Here is a 24,004-nt window from a genome sequence, read left to right as displayed (position 1 = left end):
GGTTGGGAATTCCATCCAAGAATGTCTAGTGTACCGGGTAAACATAGAAGACATATGTTCCGTTATGACTTTTTGATCTAAGGGTTACTTATTTTGTACATGATTGAACATGTTTTTACACACGTTCTACCAACACGCAGATATAAATAAAACGTGCATCGAACATGGCACTTTAACCACTGTGGGATTTTCTTGCCTTTTTTCGGAGCTAAGTTTGAAAAATATACACAGTAATTACAATGATGAATCTAGCACAATTCCTCCGCGTCAAAATTGTAATATCGACTAACCATTATCCTATAATTCTTCAGTTGAAAGGTTTGTATATAGTCCTTACATCGCTTAGCATAACATAATATTGCCTAGAATTGTCCTTTATACAGGAAGTTTCATCTGCCTATATATATATATATATATATATATATATATATATATATATATATATATATATATATATATATATATATATATATATATATATATATATATAATAATAATAATAATAATAATAATGAGGACTTTGTATAGCGCCTAATCTTTAGAAGCTCTAAGCGCTTTACAAAATTAGACAACACCTATAAGATAAAAAACATATAATGATATGATTACAAAAACAAACACCATGAAATTAGAAAACATTAAAAAAACATGCTGAGAATATTTAAGATAGGAAACATTATTAGGTCTTTAAGTTTGTTTGTATATACACTGTTCTGCGCTTACACTTGTCAATTATTTTAATCCACCTCTTGGGGAGGGGGAAGCAAAACATTATGAATGATATTATGATATGAAAATGTGTAATGACTTTAATGATTTGTAAATGGATCATTGCATGACCCTAATTAAGTGACACGTTTCCATTTACAAATAGCATTGTATTAGCTAAGGACGTCGACAATAGAGGCCCCGAGTGGCCGAGTGGTCTAAAGCGCTCTCCGTTACGGATCATTGCCATCTCACCTCTGTCTGCGTGGGTTCGAGTCTCGGATTCGGCCAATGTGGGTATGTGAGAAAGCTTGCCAGTAGCTTTTCGTGGGTCGGTGGTTCTTTCTGGGGTTTTCCCGGTTCTTCCTCCACCATTAATACTGACCGCCATGTATAGCCTATCGTGTGCTGAAAAATGGCGTTAAACCACACACAACACAACACAACACAACAACAACGTCGACAATAAGCTTCGACTGGTTTAAGCATTGAGGAGTTCTGGGTAAAGTATTCAAGTTTTCTTGGGTAGTATAGTTAATACAGCATTTCTTTTTTCTAAACTAAACATGCACATTTCTCATTGTCGGCTAGGGGGCCCCGAGTGGCTGAGTGGTCTAAAGCGTTCTCCGTTACGGATCACTGTCATCTCACCTCTGTCTGCGTGGGTTCGAGTCTCGGATTCGGCCAATGTGGGTATGTGAGAAAGCTTGCCAGTAGCTTCTCGTTGGTCGGTGGTTCTTTCCGGGGTTTTCCCGGGTTCTTCCTCCACCATTAATACTGGCCGCCATGTATAGCCTATCGTGTGCTGAATAATGGCGTTAAACCCTACAACAACAACATTGTCGGCTAATAGTAAATGTAACATGGGAAATTAATCGGCCTATTTGGACCCACCCATAGTCTATTTTTAATTCAAAATGCATCTAATATTTAATACAGCTATACTCAAGGTATTCTTATGTTACGTGTTTAGGCTTGAATAAACAGTAACACAAGAAAGAGTGGAAACAACAAGCTTTAAACAATTTAAGAAATTATTTATTTCCCTGGAAAACTACTGCAAAAATGAAAAAATAAGAACAAACGGTTTTAAAAATCAAATCCAAAATTAATCCAAGAATAATCCAAGAATAAAATTTTAGAAGTCCTAATAATAAAATGTTCTAATGATTTTAAGTTCGAGTCCCAACGAAGAATCCAAGATGGAAGGCGATGACGTATGCTGTATCCTGTACTGAAGTCTGCAATTCTTTCTAGAAACACAAGAAATAATCCGGTGTTTGAATTGATGAAATGTTTTGTTCAAGAATTCTGCATGAGCATTCAAAATATTTCTAGAGAGAAAAGAATTATTCATTTAGAATCCAAATAATTCGAATAAACATTAAAATGTAATTCCCAAAAATGACAAAACAAAAGAAACATCTTTATGTTTCAGTGTTTAGAATCCCAGCTATGAGATCACTCTCTAAGCAATGGTTTTAAACTTGAATATCGCGCAAAACGGATACCCGGATAAGAGTCACGTGATCATGTTTACATCACGTACTCTCATCATGGCCCTGACAAGAACCAATCATTTTACTCAAAGAATATAATTTTTATTTTTTTTTAAAGTTGTTTACTTCAGTAAAGCTATTTACAAGTCTAGGGTCACGTATTCAATACACCCACTCTTATTATTCCCACAATAAAAATAAATATAACAAATTTGTTGTCGTGACTGTTACTAATTTTGAATTCAAGTCGGGAACTAGGTCAGCCTTATGTGTTTACAAAAATTAACAGTCATGGTCAAACTATTTTCTGTAAAAAGTATCGAGTTCTCAGTGAACGAAACTACATTATTTTGACATATAATGATATTAAAAAGTTAAAAAGATTTTAAAACTTACAAACAATTAAATCAGATATAAATCAAATCAAATATACATAAAAGCATTATATATGAATGTCGTTTGTACATGTATTAAGGGAGCTGCTACATATTTTTCTAACTCGTTTTCAAATTGACTGATCTATTTTAGATGTCTTCACGATTTTTTAAAAATAACATTTCAATATGTATTTTGCTACCAACATGTTTAAAAATGTGAAAAACATTCATATATTTTACTACAATTATTTTAGAGGAGAGAAAATTACAACTTTTGAAAATATTTAACTTTTGGCATTTTACTTTCCTGGCAATTATGGAACACAAACTAAATCACTCGCATTTACAAATCACTGACATCTCACCTCTGTCCGCCTGGGTTCTAGTTTAGGGCTTGATCATCTTGTGTATGTGAGAAGGCCAGTAGCTTCTCCAAGTGTCAGACTTTCTTTTCAGGGTGCTAGAAAATGACATTTGTTCTATATACTAGTGTTACAAGAATTAGCAAACGTTTTACCCTTTTACCGCTATGTACCTGATCTGTTACATCACTGTTCAAACTGTCAATGTAACAGATACAAATTATAACCCACTCCCCTATTCTCGCAGGCCCGGGTTAAACTCCCAGAAAGGCACCAGTTACGAATTATTACTCTTGAGCCTGTATATCAATACTCTCTCTCTCTCTCTCTCTCTCTCTCTCTCTCTCTCTCTCTCACACACACACACACACACACACACACACACACACACATATTCACATACATATACATACATACATACATACATACATACATACATACATACATACATACATACATACATACATGATGATGATGTTCGTCCATCGGTGTCGATGAGGACCATTTAATGTCATCGATTCACTGGGGGTGGTCCGGAGATGGCTGAGCAGTCCGATCCGGGCCCGGAAGAGTCTGTTGCAGTGGGGACATGGATGTGCAGGTTGCTGACCGGGAGTTGCGGAACTGCTGTTCCTGGATATGCGCAGATCACGTTTTTCAGCTGCGTCCACCAGGCCATGATCCAGGTGTTTTGTGCTCAAAGGCTTCCGCACCAGCGTTGACTTGACTGCGCCAAGCAGATCGGTTAGCAGCGACACTCTCCCAGCTGCCAGGATCAATGCCTAGGTTCTTCAGCGAAGCCTTGAGGGCGTCCTTGTACCTTTTTTTTTCTTTGACCACCATGAAATATTTTGTCTTGGTGTAGCTCTCCATAGAAGACCTTCTTAGGTAGGCGTTCTTCCGGCATGCGGACAACATGGCCAGCCCATCGGAGTTGTGCCTTGCACAGCATGGTGTGGATGCTTGTCATGCCGGCCTTAGTGAGCACCTCTGTGTTTGGTACCTTGTCTTGACATCTGATTTTCAGTAGTTTTCTCAGGGAGCTCATATGGAAGTGGTTCCGTTTTTTAATATGGCGGCTATACACAGTCCATGTCTCGCAAGGATACAGGTGGGTGGGGAGAACAACCGCTGCATAGACTTTGAGTTTGGTGGCAAGCTTGATGCCTCTCTTATCCCAGACATTTGAGCGGAGTCTGCCAAATGCTATGCTGGCTTTGGCAATCCTGGTGTTGACCTCATCGTCTACGTGGACTGCTTGTGAGAGGGTGCTGCCGAGGTAAGTGAACCTGACTACATTTTTGAGCTTATGGCCATTGACAGTGATGGATGGTTCCAGGTAATCTTCTCCAGGAGCTGGTTGATGCAGAACCTCGGTCTTGCTGGTAGAGATGGTGAGTCCGAAGTTGGAGCACGCTGTGGAAAAAGGTCCATGCTCTGTTGCATGTCTGCCTCCGTGCTGAAGTTGAGGGCACATTCATCTGCAAACAGCAGGTCACGAATGTTCTCAACTTGGACTTTGGTTTTGGCTTGAAGCCTCCTCAGGTTAAACAACTTCCCATCCAGACGGTATCGGAGACCTACTCCAACATCGCTGTCCTTGAAAGCATCCATCAACATTGCGGAGAACATGAGGCTGAAGGGGGGGGGGGGCTAAGACGCATCCTTGTTTCACACCATTCGTAACTGCAAAGGGTTTGGAATAGTTACCCTGGTCCTGGACTGTGGCAAGCATGCCATCATGAAGCTGTCTCACCATTTCAATGAAGACATCTGGACATCCAAATTTGGCCATGATCTTCCAAAGGCCTTCCCGGCTGACAGTGTTGAATGCCTTAGTCAGGTCCACGAAGGTGGTATATAGCTGGACATTTTGTTCAAGACATTTTTCTTGCAACTGCCTGGCAGCAAAGATCATGTCGATGGTGCCTCTCTTCTTTCTGAAGCCACACTGGCTTTCTGGCAGTAGGCCATGATCAAGGTGTTCTGTGAGTCTGTTCAGCAGTAGCCTGGCGAGGACCTTGCCAGCGATGCAGAGCAGAGAGATTCCTCTATGGTTGTCGCAGGATTGGCGATTGCCTTTGCGTTTGTAAAGGTGGATGATGGATGCATCTTTGAATTCCTGAGGTATGCGTTTCATCTTCCACATCCTACAAAACATCTCTGTTAATCTTCCCACTAACTTAGGCCCATCAGACTTGTAGATCTCAGCTGGGATGGAATCTGCTCCTGAAGCTTTCCCACTAGACAGAAGCTCAATGGCCTTATGAGTTTCCAGCACTGTTGGAAGGTCAGCCAACCTATTGTTGATCTCCACCTGGGGTAGACGGTTGATCGCTTCATTGTTGATGGAAGAGTGTCTGTTGAGGATATCGTCAAAGTGTTCCACTCAGCGATCCATTATCTTCTCCTTCTCGGTTATGAGAGTGCTGCCATCGGAGCTCAAGAGTGGGGCTGTGCCTGATGTTACTGGGCCATAAACATCACGAAGAGCACTATATAAATTCTTCATGTCCTGTCTGTCGGCAAAGGACTGGATATCATCAGCCTTTCGGCTCAGCCATGTGTTTTGCATCTCGCTTAGTTTCTTCTGCACAGCTTAGCGGACTCACTCTGCTGAAGGCATCTTTCTTTGCAGCCGACTTGGGGCCGATGTTGTACGCACGATGGAGACGATACTTCTCCTCTACCAGGTACTGTATTTCTTCACAGTTCTCGTCAAACCAGTCTTGGTGCTTTCGCACAGTGACGACAAGGGTTTCAGATGCAGTAGAATACACCAGATGTTTGAAGGCCATCCATCATTTCTCTACGTCGTTGGTATTATAGTCTGTGGTTTCTGGCTGGCTTCTCAGAGCTTCAGACAGAGCTTGCTCATTGTTGCAGACTTTCAGCCTGTTTTGGGATTTTAATTCCATGTGGGCGTCTGGGAGGTTGAATTCTAAGATTCATCTTGGAAATCAGTAGCCTTTGGTCTGTCCAGCAGTCAGCACCACACATGGCCTTGGTCACACGGGCATCCAGCCTGTCATTTCTACGAACTAAGATGTAGTCGATCTGATGCCAATGCTTAGACCGTGGGTGCATCCAAGTTGTTTTATTACGGTTAGGCAGACGGAAGATGGTGTTTGTGATCAGAAGATCATATGTTGCGCACATTCTCAACAGCAGATGTCCATTACTGTTGCAGTTGCCAATTCCATGTCTACCAATAACTCTCTTCCACGAGATGTGGTATGCGCCAACTCTGGTGTCAAAATCACCAAGAACAATCAGCTTGTCTGACTTTGGTACCGAAGCAATCAGAGTTTCAGATCCTGGTATAACTTGTCTTTGGCTTCCTCTGAGTAGGTCATGGTTGGTGCATAAGCGCTAATGAGTGTAGCTTGCTTTTTTCCATGTAAGGGTAGCTTCAGCATTATAAGCCGGTCATTAACTCCCTTTTGGTAAGATGGAGAGCTTATTCACCAAACTCGACTTGACAACGAATCCTACTCCAGACTCACGACGTTCATCAGTGCCACGTCCACTCCAGAAAAAGATGTAACCAGCTGAAACTTCAGTCAGTTGGCCCTCGTCGGCCAAGAGAGTTTCGCTTAGGGCTGCTATCTCTATCTTCTAGCGAGCAAGTTCTCTTGCAAACAGGGCAGTTCTTCTTTCTGGTCTGTCAGCCTCTGCACGATCCAGTAGAGTGCGTATCTTCCACGCACCAAGAGTAAGTGGAACCTTTTGGGTTTTCTTTGGGTTTCGAACGCAAGAATGGGATTCCCTCCAGCCGCGGTAAGCTGGTCGGGGTAGATGAAGCAGGCTTTTTTAGGGCACTTTTTCTAGCCCCTTCCTCAGGCTATGGAGGTAAGCAGCGCTATTGTGAAGAGGTCTGCTTAGTCGCTCAGACGGCTGCCGACATCCATTTCTGCTTCAGATCAGTGGAAGACGACCATATGGCCTGAGCCGCCTGTGTGCAGGTCCGTCACTACGGCTGCTAGTGCATCCACACCTGCCGCGTCGGAGCTCGCCCATCGCCGCAGGACTTGGGCACGGGTTATGACATAAATTACTTGCGTGTGAGTTGGATTAAAGTGAGGAATAGTTGCGCTGCGTTATCTTCACTCTCTCGTCTAGGCTCCACTTTATCCAGCAGCAAGAGGTAGTCAAGACGGCTGGAATGGAGACTGGATGCAGCGGATGACCAAGGCGTCCTACCTGTCTTGCGTGCTGTAAGCGTCCGCCTTCCTGTCCGTTGACCAGCTGGTGGTTCCTCCGCGCAGTCCGCCGGGTCCAGTCTTCACATGTGGTGTAAGGGTGCTCATGGAGGGGTAGTACCTCTGGTGGGGGTAGCAGTAGTACTCCCTTGTCGGTAGTAGTCCACCTTTGGTCTCCACATGGCGCACAGCTCTCACCTGTGGCTCCAAAAAGTTGTAGCATGCGCAGCGGCCACACCACGAGCAACGACTTCGACTGGCTGGCCAAACCAGGTTGAGGGTAACCGACGGGATTCAAACCACCGGTGAGTCAGGGATTGTCACACATACATACGTACGTACATACATAATTACATACATACATACATACATACATACATACACACATACATACATACACGCATACATACACGCATACACACACACAAACACACACATCCACACACATCCACACACACAAACACACACACTATATGCATATCCTCATTGATTTCTCAAATGACTCGTTCAGTCATCAGTACGCGTGTTTATGAACTTCTACAACCAGATCATTTTATAACTAAAGTCAGGGTGGAAGAGTGGTCTCAAGAGCTCGCCTTTACCAACCACTGCCATTTCACCCCTTTCCGCATGGCTCTGCCAATGCGGGCATGTTGAAAAGCTTGCCAGTAGCTTCCAATCAGTCGGCGTTTCTTACGGGATTTTCCCGGCTAATTCTACCATCAATTATGATAGTCGCCATGTACAGTCAACGGCGATAAACCCAAAACAACCACAACCACTGAAGTTATATAAGCTTCAATTTTATTTTTATCTTATATTATGGTTCGTATCTAGAAATGATCTTCACGTATATAATACTAGCAAGCCTCCATTTTCAATCACTTTACCTTAAAGCTATAACTGTCTTACATGGACTCGGCTCACAGTTATTAATTTTGGGTCGGTACCCGCGAATGTAGTTCAAGTCTACTTTTCAAGCATTTTTCCTCATTATTTTCTCATTATTTTTACGGGGTGATGATGCATACGCTATATTTAGGTGTTCTTGGTATTGATTTAAAAGAAATTGTTTATTCTTTTGAATATAAATGTTTTGTTGTGGTTGTCTATGTGTATTTCGGCGACAGTGCACATTAAGTAGACATGTGCTGGTCCCGGAAGTGAATGTATGACCTACTGCACGTGGTTCTGTTTAGGACCAAGCCTTTCCAAAAATTGCCAGATAACCTATGACAATTAAATCACCCTGAGTTCATCTTTGAAGATTGTTTAGATTAACATATAATTTATTCTGATTTTGGACACAGTAGGAAGTTCTACACTGACAAACAAACAAATGTAGAGACTATACAGGAACTATAATTGTGGTGTACGCCCAATCACTGACTTGGTAAACAAATTTAAATGGAAATCCCACGTTTACGTTAAAGGTAGATCTATATTTTGATAATGTGTGTCTATTTACCCAAAAAAGTATTACTAGAAAATTAAAAATTTCAAAAATTTCAAACCTTACGACATTTTTTATTTTTTTACATTTGGCAAACATATTCATATTGATAGCCTGTATTTGGTTATTACTCATTGTTATCATCACGTATGTACTGCTACACCATTACAAAAGTTCAAACTGTGGATAATTTTCAAATGTGGAAAGAGAAAATATCTAGCTGATATTGTCTTTATAATTTTATAATGAGTCCAATCAGTTTATGCATTTATGATGGGGTGATTATATGACTAACACATATCTGCTTTTATGAGTTTCAGTATTAGTTTATAAACACAGGTATATGGTACTTATTGAGAGAATGGAGATGAAAAACTCTATAGAAGAGCTCACACATGTTGTCTACTAAGTCTACTAAGTAACTTTAAACTGTTAGAGACTGAAAAATGTCAAACGAACTTTTCCGAGGTCTGTTTATCTTCGACGTAGGACAACAACAAAAACAAGTGTTATGTATATTTAACTTAATTATTCGTCTGTTAGTTTTAATTTTTTTATTCCATTACATGCTATTGTAATGTAACAGTTTACTGGACTTGAATTTTTTCTCTTCAGATTGATTTTTTATTTATTTCATCGATGTAAATGCCTAATAATAGAATCATTTTATCTAGCTGCTGACCTTGAAATCAGTATCAGTTTTGGTTAACCATTTTCTTTTTTAAAATTGTATATCTTTCTGTCACGTTTGCCTGCCCGCGATTACGTAAGTCAGGAACAAAGGAATGGGTTAGCAGCCATGTGTATATGTAGACCCTGAGGCTATCGTAGCAATTCGTGTTTGTACAAGAGTCCCCGCTTCGTTGGGTGTCAAAACTCACATGTAGACGTTGGAAGCTTTGTTCTAGAACAAAGGACCCTTGTTGCTGTTGTAAATCTCCCCGCGTTGACAGATGGCCTGAGGCTCGTCTGTTAATTTGAACCGACTGGGGTAGAATTGATATCCAATCGGAACTGAGGAAGGGTGAGGCCATCAATTCGAAGCAGAATTTAACAGTCATTTGGGCTGGGAACGAATTAGTGATTGTAAGCCATCGTACTAGTCAAGCAGCAATCTACTCCGAAGAAGCCATTCGTGAACTGGCGGGAAAACCCTTAGTACATTCTAAGGACAGAAAACTTCGTAAAGGAAGCTTTTGGGGACAGAACTACAGGGTAGTTAAGTCCCGAGTCTCAGAGAGAGGAGACAGGATAGAACAAGGCAGTAGGCAGAGAACAAACCTAGTCGCTAGAGAGAGAGAGCGAGAGAGAAGGAGGAGGAGAAAAGGGGAAGAGTATAGGAAGAATCGTAGTACGGAGAACGCCGGAAGAAGGAAAGGAATTGGCAGAGTAGAACACAGATGAGTAGAAACCAAGTACAGGGGAAAGCCATCTCACACTATAATCACGTGATGAAATACGTTGTTACATGGTCGAGAGGAAGATGATTGGTTGAGAAATGAATATCGTTTAAATTGTATTAAATTGTTATTCTTTTGAATTTCACCTTTGTGTTTTCAATAATTTACTTGTCGACATTGCTGACTGGGGGCTCGGAGCTTTACCCCTCTCTATCACTAATTTCACTTCCTACAAAAACGAGCCAGGGTGGGAGTTCCATAGTAATTTAAATAAAATATTGGGAGCACCCCACCCCAACTTATAGCAGAACGTCATAGAACGCCACACTTTCTCAGAGTAAGAATCAGTAAGTTGAGTCAAGTTCATACCTGGACTACGTGATATAAAGTACGTGTCAATTGATAAACAAAGAATTATATCAGTCGTGCCTTAACACTTGAGAAGTCAAGTTGCTTTATGTTGTGTCCAGTTGTGGGCTGAATTTTTATTTTCTTCAAATTATTGAATTTCAAGTGATTGTTTTCCCTGGAAATACAAAAGTGCTCTAAATTAATTATAGGACAAAGATATTTACCGGAATTTATACGGAATTCAAAAACTGGAATATTTTCTGTGATTCGAAAATAGGCTGTTGACACATAAGTACAACGTTTACTATTGCATACGTCATCGCCTTCCATTTTGGATTTTCGTCGGGTTTTGATCTGTGATTCACTTAGAACTTTTCATTGATAGGACTTGTGTCTTTTAATTCTTGGATTATAATTTGGATTTAATTCTCAAGTTCTTTTTTCTTATTTTGTTTACTTTGTAGTCTAATTAAATGAATTATTTGTTAAATTTTATAAAGCTTGTCGTCTTCACTCTTTTCTGTTATTTATTTTAAGAGCATAGACTCGTAACATAAGCCTAATACAAAAATGTATTCCTTTCTATTGGTAATTATGGTTAAGATAAATATTCCATTCTAAGGGATCATTTAACTTTATTAATTAATAATTCCTAATAATAATTTTAACTGACACTCTAAACATTAGACCAGAATTGTTCAAACAGATCATTTTTAATTAACTTGTAAAACTGATGTTAACATGGCAACATGTCCCACATAAGCACATGTCCATAATTTTTAGAATATCTGGGATCAAGATTTCACATTCACGTAGGATCTAACTGTATCTATAGTTGATCTTTTAGTTCCGTATTTGACTGTATGCCCTTAAAATATGCCAAAATGTTATTTCCATCAGGAGTTTGCTTATGTATTGTAATATATATTAATTTTGTACTTTGACTGAATGTAACACTCAGCTTAAACATTCTTAAAACACACTAGAACTGTTTAAAAAGATCATTTGACTTAAGTTTGCACAACTGGTCTTGGTAAGTACATGATTCATGTTCCAAATATGAAAATGTTCATCCAAACCATATTTGGGGATCAGAATTTCACATTTAATTCATGATACCGGATCAATAAATACTTATAGTTTATATGTGCGGCAAATAAGTGAATGTATTCGTTTGAATTATGCAAAACTGTTATTTCCATCATGAATTAGCGTACGTATGGTAATATCTTTGAACTTTAGTACATTGTCAATTAACTTCCTTGTATACTGGTGTGTACTAATTGTTGAACCAATGATAAAACCTCACCATCACCATACTGCCTTAAACTTTATCATAGTTTGTGTACCTTATTAGCAATTTAGCCTGCAAATATCTATTAATAACCAGATAACAACCTCGTATATTTTGGTATGAATAGTCACTTAAATAAGCTTATTTATTCAACTTTACGAGTGTCACCATGTCAAGCTCAATATTTTCCTTGTGCTAGCACCCTTAACGTCATTTTGAAATCTCCATATCTCACCTTTTTTTGTTTATTGACATTGCAACGCAATGCATTTTTTTAATACAAAACATGGTACTGGGCCCATCAAAATGGGAAACTTGAATGTACTATTGTTTCTACTACCAGCTGGCAGAGTACCTAACATCATAAATCTGAAGAAGAGCACTTGTCTGTTTCTTTAGTGTGTACTCCTATGTACGTTCGAACAGGCATTTCCAGTTTACTGCAAAAATCACTGTTGGCTATCTTTCTTCACTACCCATGGACAAAATGCTGTAAGTTGCACAGATCCAAGCTAACACTTGTTCTAAATATCATTCATTAGGTAGCTTTGCTGCCTAAACTCTCTCAGTTTCATTTTCGAAAGGTACATGAAATGATAGTGTATAATTAATGTTAACCCTTCAGCATATATTTAGATAGAAATTATCTTGTATTACAAGTATGATTTTAATTCATTGAAAAATTCTATAATTAAGGAAGACTTTGCAAATTTAATTTTGGCGTATCAAAAGCAATTGGCCCAAAACTTGCACTCAGTAGAAGACGAACACAGTACACTTTATGACAGTTGTTGCGCACTTTGTTTACTATGAAAATCAGAACAACTTCATGCGTAAAGTTGAAATTCGTGCGGCAAGCACATACAAGAATTGTACTAAAATAAGTTGAGCGGAAAGGGCTCGGGTCACAAAAATAACTTCGCAGTGAGTTCCTCGTTGACAATACTTTTGGTCACCATTTACTTTATTAGGATTCGAACACACAAGAAACTTCAGTACTGACAAACAAATGTAGAAACTCTATAGGAACACATATTCCGATCTGGATCAACATTAGTACAGTGACATAGAGACAACCAGGTCATTTTCCTTTGCAGGATATTATCTAGTTATTTTTGGTAAACATTTTCATGGTAAAATGTCTTTTTCCAAGAACAAGCTTCGCTACACTAAAGAAATGAAAGTATAATAAAATCAGGAGACACCGATGGGGACTAACATTGGTATAAAAATCACATGTAGTAGCAATAAAACAGTTGCCTTTGTGCAAAGACACTCATGTCAGATTACCTCCGGCTGTTTAGTAGAAATAAGCAGAATATGATACTTTCAAATGTGTTTATAGTTTGAATACGTTTTGGTGGATTATATGGTGTATTGGCATCGTTGGTAAGAAAGGTATGCATGCTATGATTACCTATTTTGTATGATATAGTAAGTCAGTTTTAGAGAGAAAGTAATTTTATGGCGGTTAATTAGTAATAATAACCATTCTTAATGACCAATATGCGTCATTTGTAAGTTCACCCCCTGGTCTACTTTAAAATTCACATAGTTATTAGAGGCCCAACGCTGGCTTGAGAAGAAGTCGAAAACATATTTTCGATACAGTCAGTCTCAAACCAGTGTAGCTGGGAAACAAACTCAGAACACATATTGGTATTGCATGAATGAAGAATTGTTCCAACTAAGTTTAATCACAACTGTCCCGGCCGGTCTTGAGAAGAAAATAAAAATAGGTTACCACGTGCATGCAAAGGAAGCTATGCCACTGAAAAGGGAATTACTCTAGGCACAAATCTGGTAGAACATGTTCTATGAATTGTTCCTACAAAGATGTTTTTTATTAAAAAACGATTGGCACCGCTGTTACAGAGAAGAGGTTATGAAATCAACATCATTACAAATGGAGCCACTCTGGACAAAACTCTTGTGTAGACTGTCCTAAGAATCGTCACTACCAAGAGTAACTAAATGTGGCTCAGCTGTGCTGAGAAGCCACCCTTGAAGTACGTTTGACAGAATCGGCAAATATTTCTACCAAAATTATGACAGGCGGGGGGGGGGAGTAGTGCAAACATCAAGGAAGTAGAAATCTGAAACAGGACTGATACTAAAATTCGAGGATGCAGAAATTTCCACATCTTCCCCATCAATGGCATTTTCAAAATTCACTTTACTATTTACGATCCTGCGCTCCTCTGCTCTTTCTTGTATACTTTTTAAACACTGTAAACTTTACTGCTATTCCGAATTTCGTCTCTATTCTACTCGAGAGTATCGCCTTTAGGAAACACGGTCTTCTTCTTGTGTTTCCATTTTCATGTAAAAATGATAGACCAGTGGATTAAATATGTGTAATACTGATTTACCCGAGCTCTCTCTCTCTCTCTCTCTCAATATACACATGCGCGCGCACTCTTTGCATATCGCCATTTTTTTTCTGGAATGACTCGCTTCAGTTTTACGCGTGTGATTATTTAGCTGTACAAGGGGCTCGTTTTATCACCGAGGTCAATAATCTTTACATTTAGTCATGTAGGTTTAGTCAGGAATTGTGGCCTTCCATGATGTTCCGCATACGTGACTACGCACACACCGATGAATGGCCGATCCAAGTGGAGAAATTCAAGATGGCGGAAGTGATAAAAAATAATCTTTAGCAATAAAAAATAGCATTAAATTAGCTTTTTCCATCTGTATAATCACTGGGTTCTTTGTATTAATAATATCAATTAAAGCAGTACAGGCTGTTTGTTTAAAGTGTCACTCTGCAGTTTTGTCATTTTCAGCCATTATGTATTAATCTGAGTGGTGTGGGGTACGGTGCGAGGTTACATTGCTGTTTACTTGTACTTGAATTGTGTCAGAAATGCTTTGTCTAACTGAAATTTTTTATCGATTGTGTTTTGCCTTTCGCTTAAATATAGTTTCGCCATTTTCTAATATACAGACTTTTGTGTCATGCAGATTACTTTTTATTTAAAATGCATTTATAAAACAGATACTGAGTTCGGGGTGGGATGTGTTAGGTTGGTAATGCAATGGATACCTTATTTATGTGATGCAATGTTTGGAGTTTGATATGTGTGTCATTTCTTTCTATCTGACTTAGAAAAATAATAATTTGATAGCCTCGATCTGATAGCCACGAGTGGAAATCTGGATAGGTTAAGTATTAATATTATTCTGCATTAAATGCAAGTACAGGAAATAATCTGTATCTCAAATCACTGAATCGTTTTGACACATTGATTAGATTTATGTAGCTATCAACGGAACCATGCATACAGAGAACGAAAATGCGCTCTGCTTTAAGGTAGATGGTAGGTTTACCGATTGCTGTTAAACACTGACGACCTAAGAGATCTGTTTTATATAATTCGGTTTGGACGTTAATATTTTCCTTTTTAATATAGTCAGACATTAGTGATATTTTGACTTAGGGGTAGATATTACTCGGTGTAAAGTAATATAAACAGTTTTATGCATTTTTGTAAACGGAGAAAAGTATTGTTTGTTGCAAAGAGACCAAAAATATGAAAAATGTGCAAATACAGTTTCAACTTTCTGAAACAATATATTCTCCTCGTAGTACAAATGTATAAACTGCTAACAAATAAATTACGACAGTAATGCATCAACTGAATAATGTATCAACTAAATTAGCATGCACGGACTTAAGGTGCAACTTTTAAGGAAGTGTTCAGGTTTAAACGTTCTTTTATTTATAACATAAAATGTATAACTGGTCAAATATGCAGGAATTTTATCGCTGTCTAGAAGTGTGACATTACAAGATCATATCACAAAGCTACTCATGCAGCTCTGAGAATTTTCATAGACGTGGACTAGCATCAACTGCTTGGATATTGGTTGTTCTTAAAATATGTAGCTTGTCTTTATGGAACTACTGCTGAATGTATGTACAAAGAAAAGAGTTGTTGGCTATCAATGTATCATTCTTGTTAAATGGAATAGTTTATCATCATGGTGACATTGAAGTTCGATGTTATCAAAATTAATTTACTTGAATCAATTACACGGCTTTGGAGGTACGACAATTTACGTATATAAACACAGGTATCATACAAAAGGTATAAACGAATACATCGATACCGTGCCAAGATGTAACGCAAATAAATATTGCCACTGTTAAGTGTTTCCATCAGGCTTCTGACAGTAAGGTTTCTGAATAATTTTAATGCTCTTTATTCTTCAAGATAGATCATGAAGCTAAGCAGATGTTAGGTTAGTTCCAGACCAGGGAACCTGTTTTTAACCTGCTTTTAGCTGCACTTGGACTTTCTACCATATGTACATAACCCCAACTCATTACTGAAAGAAGAAGATGTTGGATGTCTTATATCTATGTCAGTTCTTTTTGCTAGCGAAGATTCAGACCAAACATTCTTCTCCAAATATTGCGATACATAAATCGATATCTACTGTATTAGCAACCTATTTCTAAGCCCCAACCCCATTAATGTTTCATTATTGCATTCAATGCACTCTAAAACACACCATTGATCAATGACATAAAAATCGATTTATTATAAAATGAAACTAAATATTCGTGCACACTTTCATTCAAATAAATTGTGTCTGACACGCAAAAAGCACAACCATGCGACTTCGCAATCTCTCACAGTACCCGTTCTCCAACTCGCATATAATGGCTAAAAGTGACAGTACTACATAATGACACTTTAAGCAAACAATCCTTGCCACTTTAATTGACACTGATATGACCAATATAACGAGAAGCCGGTGACAGAACAGCTGGAAATAACTTATTTAATGCTGTTTCTTTATTGCCAACGCATTTTGGTTTTGCCTCAAAGATGTTGACGTCCTCCACTGGTATCGGTCATTCGACGGTGTGACCTAACCCGTATGATGAGCATCATGAGTGGCCAGGTTTCCGGTTGCCTTCGGCGATTAGTATACAATTATGATTAAGACGGAACATGCAAGCATTATTAAAGTTAAAAATTTGTTTTCTAGTTTGCTTTTTTAAGAGTACACAATTGTTTTCATTTTCCAAGGAGGTTTATACTTACCATGTTGTATCTTGCTAACTCTATCCCTCCATTCGAGAATCAACAGATCACATAGCGATCTCCGCCTCTTAGGTTGAAGTCTAACTGTATCTCTCCATTCGAGAATCAACAGATCACATAACGATCTCCGCCTCTTAGGTTGAAGTCTAACTGTATCTCTCCGTTCCACAATCAACAGGTCACATAAAGTTAAATCTTGAACTGTCGTAAATGAGTACGAACAGTGACGCTCTGTTTCGTCACACTTGGTGACCAGTCTTTTGCAAACGCATTTTAGTGTTTAATGTCTTATTTCTTATTTCCTAGAAGGAAGCACTAGTTTCACTAACGAACTGAATGAAAAATGAAATCAAAAGGCACAATTTGCGCCTAATATCGAACATCTAGTATACTGTGGTCTCAAAGCCAAATGTAGTAACAATAAGACAGATGTCTTGATTTCAAAGAATCTCATATCGTGTTTCCTGCTAGTTAAGTGATGTTTCTAGAACTCGACAGGTTGTTTAACTGTGTTTTGCTTGGAGTAACTGCAGATATATCCGATTGTGCAACGCTGTCATTTGTTTGTATATGAGAGGTGACCCTGATAAGACTACCTGTTCTATTGGTCTGATATGATAAGACATTATTTGGAAAGAAAGTCGTTCTATTATAATGGATATATATATATATATATATATATATATATATATATATATATATATATATATATATATATATATATATATTAGTCATATTTCATGATAAAAAGAGTTATATATGTGTTTTTATATATGTGTTTTCCACATGGATACTATGGAATCCATGCCATTACAGTGGAAGCCACTTCAAATAAATTTATGAGATGTCATAAATTTCTGTGGAATACACATCGTTGCGAGAGCAACCACTCAGAACAAAGATGTTGGATACCGTATCATCATATACTTTCCAATCAAGAGAAGACAGTTGGCATGAGAAAAAGTCGAAAACATATTTCCTACACAGTTAATATGAAAACTGTGTTGCCGGGAAGCAAACTCAAAATACATATTTGTATCGCATGTCCTAAAAAGTGTTCCGACTAAATTTTATATAAACAAAAACTGGTTCAGCCGGTCTTGAAAATAAAATAAAATTAGGTTACTATACACATGCAAAGGAAGCTACTTCACTGAACAGGGAGCTACTCTAGACGCAAATTGGTAGAACACGTTTTAAGAATTGTTCCCACAATTTTTTTTATAAAAATTGGCACTGTCATTATAAAGAAGACGTTACTATGAAATCAACACCATTACAATTGGTGCCACTCTCGACAAAACTCTCATGTAGAAAATCATCACTACCAAAACTAATTAAACGTGGCTCAACTGTACTCAGACAAATTTGAATATTGTACTCAGACAAATTTGAATATTGGTTTTCTTATGCTTACAATTACAGATACGGCATTTCTTAAGGAACCATCCTGAAAGTACTTTTGACAGAGTCAGCAAACAGTCCTACCAAATTATAGATGGGGACCTGTATTGCATACACCATGGACCTAGAAATCGAAAGAACTTGTACAAAAATTCGAAAGCAGAAATTTCCTCATCAATAATATTCTAAAATTTCACTTTATTATCTAAGATGTTAAACGTCTCTCTAGTGTTGCTTCGTCTTTTAAACAACTTTAAAATTTACTTCCTTTGCAAATTTAGTCTCTGTACAACTCAACATTATCTCCTTTAGTGAACTACTGATTAACTCGATGCAACTCTCTCACTCGCTATATACACATGCCCGCGCACTCTGTGTATATCGCCTTTCCTTTCTGGAATGACTGGCTCAGTTCTCGGTATGCGTGTATTTATTTAGCTGTACAACCAACGCATTTTATCACCGAGGTCAAATAATCTTCAAGTTACATGGAGTAAGCCTGGTATCCTGGCTTCCCATGGTGCGCGCACTGTGATATCTGCTTGTGTTTCCAACCTAATTCTACCGACGTTATCTGTTTCATTAGTGCATACTAAAACACAATTCTATATAATAATAGATTTATTATAAAATGTAGAAATCTTGTCTAAAATATCGATCAAACACATTCGATCAAACTTTCATTCAAATTAAGTCTTTCCGACACGCGCAATAAGCACAGCCCCACATAATGGCTAAAAATGACAGTACTACAGAGTGATACTTTAAGCAAACAATCCGTACCTCTTTAATTGACATAGTTATGATTGATAGAATGAAACAGCCGTTGACGACACATCTCTAAATAACTGATTTAATGGTGTTTCTTTATTGCCAAGACATTTTGGTCTTGCGGCCAAAATCCTGAAGTCATCCACTAGTATCGGCCATTCAACGGTGTGAGCCTAGCCTCGGATGCGGAACCTCATCGGTGGCCAAGGTACCACAAATAATGTAGGCCTTCGGCGAATAGTATACGGTTATGATTAAAACGAAAAATACAATCGCTATTTACTTTTTAAAATATTTTTTAAACTTACATTTTAATAGTACATTATTCTTTGCATTTATCAATCAACGAAGGTTCGTTCTCAATATATTGCAACCTGAGTCGTATTTCGTAATCGCTCTCCGCCTCTAAAATTGGAGGTCTAAACAGAGTTCTCTATTTAAAAATAAATCGATCACATGACTTTACAATTATAATTGTCTTATAAGAGTACCAACAGTAACGATCTATTTCTTTACACTTCATGACCAATCTTTCGCGAATGTTCGTCTGTGTTTAATGTCTTATTTCCAAGAAGGAAACACTTGTTAAACTGTCAAACTAAAGAAACGAAAGTAAAATTCAGGAGGCACTAAGTGGATATAATGCCATACATCTAATATATATATATATATATATATATATATATATATATATATATATATATATATATATATATATATATATATATATATATATATATACTCGGCATCCGTCCGTCTGCGGGAGACGATGGTGTAGCTTACGGTTGGGTGTCCTATCTGCACCTTCACGAGTGGCTGAAGATTCCGACCCTAGAGTGACAATCTCTGCTGCACTTGCTGAAGGTGAACGTCGATGCTTGTTGAGGCTGTTGTTGTTTCGCCGTCCTCCTGGCTCTCTTTGCAGCGAGGTTTGTGTTTCTCACTTCCTTGGCTTTCTGAACGCCCTGTCTAACAGCTAGGCGCCAGGTGGAGCAGTCGTCAGCACAGCTCTCCCAGTCGTTGACGTTGATGTTGGCCGTCTTCATGTCCTTCTTGCAGGCATCTTTGTAACGAAGACGTGGCCGTCCAGTCAGTCGTGTGCCTTCTGCTAGCTCGCCGTATAGCAGGTCCTTGAAAATGCGGCCTGGGTCCATTCTCTTGACGTGGCAAAGCCAGCGAAGGTGCCTCTTGCTGTGAATGGAGAACAAGCTCTTCATGTTGGCGCGTTCTATAACCTCTTTGTTGAGTACTTTTCCTGCCACTGGATGTGCAGAATGCACCACAGGTATCTCAGGTGGAAGCTGCTGAGTTCCTCTCATAGCTCGCATAGATGGTCCATGCCTCGCTGCTGTAGATGGTCAGTCCAAACTCCGATTGCAATCCTCCGCTAACTTGCGGTTATACCCACTCACTAGAAAGGCAAAGGGAGTAAACCCCGATAGAAAATCCGGAGAAGGGGTCCCTAAGGCGGTCTGACATCGACTTCAACGTCATTCGGGCAACTCCTGTAATGCCATTGGTGCCAATCTGTGTCGTCATTCGTCGTTTCCATGGATCCACCAGCTGCGTGGAGAAGGGGGATCTGCTTCATGGGCAACAGCTGATACTCCATACCACCCTGTCCAATCTTCGTAGCTCCACTGGAGAGGACACTCCAGCGTCGTCGTAAGGCGTCAGCACAACACGGGAAGCTGCAGTCAAAGCTCGATTGGCGTAGAGCTTGGTGCCAGGGGTTGCTTGCGACGGTGGGAGAGATCACCATGTCTCACTAGACAGCTACAGTCCGCCTTAAGCTGGGCAGCCATCAGCCAGTAAGGTGCTGCCCCGCCATGTCCTGCCTACTTCACTGGGTGCGTGGAGCGTAGAGAACCAACTCGACAAGTGGGCTACAAACTGCGCATTAGGCAAGACTCAAAGAAGAAATAAGAACACTCCAGCTCTTAGTTTCGCAAGCTGGAACATCACGATCATGTGTCCTGGATTCACCGCTAACCTTCATCAGACCGATACCGCATGGAAGACTGTCGTCATTGACAGAGAACTCTCCCGACTGAACGTCGGCATTGCCTGCCGTTAGGAGACCCGACTGGTCTACAGCGGCACCATCAGGGAAGTCAACTACACCTTCTTTTGGCAAGGGAAGCCCTCGGATGAACCTAGGCAGCACGGTGTTGGCTTCACTGTAAAGAACACGCTAGTCGCCTTCACTGAGCCTCCGCATCAGGCAATGAGAGGATCCTTGCTCTCCGACTCCCAACATCCTCAGGCCCAGCCAATATCTTCAGCGTGTACGCCCCAAACTTTTGCTCCACCCATGAGGAGAAAGACAAGTTCTACGAGGCTTGGATCAAGCAATATCCAGTATCCCCAACACTGAAGGCCTCTCCTACTAGGAAACTTCAATGCTAGAGTAGGAGCTGACCACGAGACCTGTTCCACCTATCTCGGTTCTCACCTAAGAGGTAAGATAAACGATAATGGCCAGCGGCTGCTCAAGATGTGCTGCTCCCACAGCCTATGGTTGACCAACACCTTCGAGTGCAAGGAGATCCACCAGGTGTCATGGAGACACCCACCTTCCCGCCACTGGCATCACCTAGACCTCGTCATCAGCAGGCGTGCAGAACTGGCCAATGTCCTCCTCCCCGTAGCTATCACAGTGCCGACTGCGACACAGACCACTCCAACGTTGCCAGCAAGGTGGGAATACTACCCAAGAAGCTGAACCACGCCAAGAAGAAGGGTCGCCCACGCATCAACACCTGCTGTGCACGCAACACAGAGAAGACACAGCAGTTCATCAGAAAACTTCAGGAGGATCTCAACAAAGACATACCTGATGACACCATGGGAGAACTCGGAAAATCAATCGATTGCTTCGCTTGTCGGAATGCTCCTTGGAGCCCAGGCATCCCGCCTGAAGTCCTCAAGAGCGGGAAATCAACACTGCTCCAGCCCCTGCACGTACTCCTCTTCCTCTACTGAGAACAGAGCACATCCCCTAGGACATGCGGAACGCCAACATCGTCACTTTGTACAAGAACAAAGGAGACAGTAGCGACTGCAACAACAATTGGGGCATCTCTCTCCTCAGCCTTGTCGGAAAGGCTTTCGCCCGTGTCACCCTGGAACGTTTGCAACCCTAGCCCCCCGCGTCTACCCCGAGCCCCAGTGTGGCTTCTGAGCCGGGCGGTCAACTGTAGACACGATCTTCTCACTACGCCAGCTGCAGGAAAAGTGCCGTGAGCAGCAGATTCCCCTCTACATCGCCTTCATTGACCTGACGAAGGCGTTTGACTTGGTCAGTCTGAGCGGACTCTTCAGGCTCCTGCAGAAGCTCGGCTGCTCCCCGAGACTGCTTGCTAGTAGTAATTATGCAGGTACCTTGATTTGCAAGATAGTTATGTAAGGATAAATTCCACATTGTTAGTTGGTCTCTTGTATTTGACCCGTAATTTCTAAGAATGCTACGTCCCATCCGATGGAACTACTGTAGTCATAAATCTGGTAGAAACCGTTCTAACAATTGTTCCCACCGCCGTTACAGAGAAGTAGCTATGAAATTAACACAGTTGCAAGTGGAGCCACTCCAGACAAACCTCTTGCGTAGCGTGCCCTATGAATCATTCTACATAGAATAATTAAACATATCTCAACTGTACTGAGACAAATTTCAATATAGTTTTTCCGTATGCTTACAAAGACAACTGCATTATTGCTTGAGGAGCCACACTGGAAGAACTTTTGAAAAAAATCAGCAAATATTCCTACTAATTACGGTCGGCGGGGGTGGGGTTTTCTTGCAAACGTCATGCACGTAGGAATATGGGATCAGACTGATACTAAAATTTGAGGATGCAGACATTTTCCCATCAATGGCATTTTAAACTTTCACATTTTTACTATATATGATACTTAAAATCTCTATTGACTTTTCTACTTTTTCAAATACTAAATTTTACTGCTATTTCAAATTTTTCTCTCTCTACTATTCGAGTTTATCTCCTTTTTCTCATTTAGGAAACACGATGTCGTTTTTGTTTTTCCATTTTTATATCATAAAAAGGCAAGTAGATTTAATATGTATTTGCTATTGATTCACCTTATGTATCAGTCTGTCTCTCTCTCTCTCCACACACACACACACACACACACAGAGTGTCTCTCAATGTACACATGCGCGCGCATTGTATCGATATCTTCATTCCTTTCTAGACGGCCAATGTGGGTATGTGAGAAAGCCTGCCAGTAGCTTCTCGTGGGTCGCTGGTTCTTTCCGGAGGTTTTCCCGGGTTCTTCCTCCACCATTAATACTGGCCGCCATGTATAGCCTATCGTGTGCTGAAAAATGGCGTTAAACCCCACAACAACAACATTCCTTTCTAGAATGACTCGTTTAGTAATCAGCTGAAGTCCTCTACTGGTATCGGTCATTCAACTGTGCGTGTCTAATCTTGTTTTCGGAACCTCATGGTTGGCAAGGGTACAGGTTAAGTTTGCCTTCGGCGATTTATATACAGTCATGATTAAGACAGACTGTGTAAGTATCACTAAATTTAAAGATTTGTTTTCTAGTTTACTTTTTTAACAGTACATTATTCTTCGCATTAATCTATTAAAATAGGTTCATACTCACCATATTGCAACCCAAGTCGTGTCTTGCAATCGCTCTCCGTCTCTTATGTTGGAAGTCTAAACATAGTTACCCGTTCGAGTGTCAAGCGATCACATGACTTTAAAATTATAACTGTCTTACAAGTGTACGAGTCGTAACGTTCTTATTCTTCATACTTGCTGACAGGTCTTATCCAAATGCATTTCATTGTTTAATGTATTATTTCCAAGAAGGAAGCACTAGTTAAACAAAAGAAATGAAAGTAAAATGAAATCAAGAGGCACTAAGTGGGTCTAATATATATTGGTCTTAAAGGAAAATGTACCGGTAGTAGTAATTAGGCAGGTACCTTGATTTTGAAAGATACTTATGTCAGATACTTTCCAGCTAGTACTTGATTTTGAAAGGTACTTATGTCAGATACTTTCCAGCTAGTACCTTCATTTGAAAGATACATGTCAGATACTTTCCAGCTAGTACCTTGATTTTGAAAGGTACTTATGTC

General features: G+C 39.7%; 1 protein-coding gene across 3 annotated transcripts in view; it reads right to left on the bottom strand.

The window, feature by feature from the left end:
* Positions 1-23,675, bottom strand: part of LOC149778350 (heat shock 70 kDa protein 12A-like) — a 62,501-nt gene extending 38,826 nt beyond the window's left edge. Inside the window, exons 1-2 of one of the 3 annotated variants that reach the window (XM_089939173.1) lie at positions 23,521-23,640; positions 18,127-18,237 (exon numbers count right to left, since the gene is read on the bottom strand). Coding sequence is in view for 2 of the 3 variants with exons in the window: in XM_089939171.1 (XP_089795297.1) it covers positions 23,521-23,523 (3 nt within the window). In the remaining variant the exon portion in view is untranslated. Of the gene's footprint in view, positions 1-16,709; positions 17,232-18,126; positions 18,238-23,520 lie in introns of those variants that run through there. The other 2 variants (XM_089939171.1, XM_089939172.1) reach the window with 2 other exon arrangements.
* Between the last annotated feature and the right edge of the window lie 329 nt (positions 23,676-24,004).

This window comes from Sinohyriopsis cumingii, chromosome 17, assembly GCF_028554795.1.
Source record: "Sinohyriopsis cumingii isolate HCF-2022 chromosome 17, ASM2855479v2, whole genome shotgun sequence".
Classification (NCBI taxonomy): domain Eukaryota; kingdom Metazoa; phylum Mollusca; class Bivalvia; order Unionida; family Unionidae; genus Sinohyriopsis; species Sinohyriopsis cumingii.
This window is presented reverse-complemented; position numbering and strand designations above follow the sequence as displayed.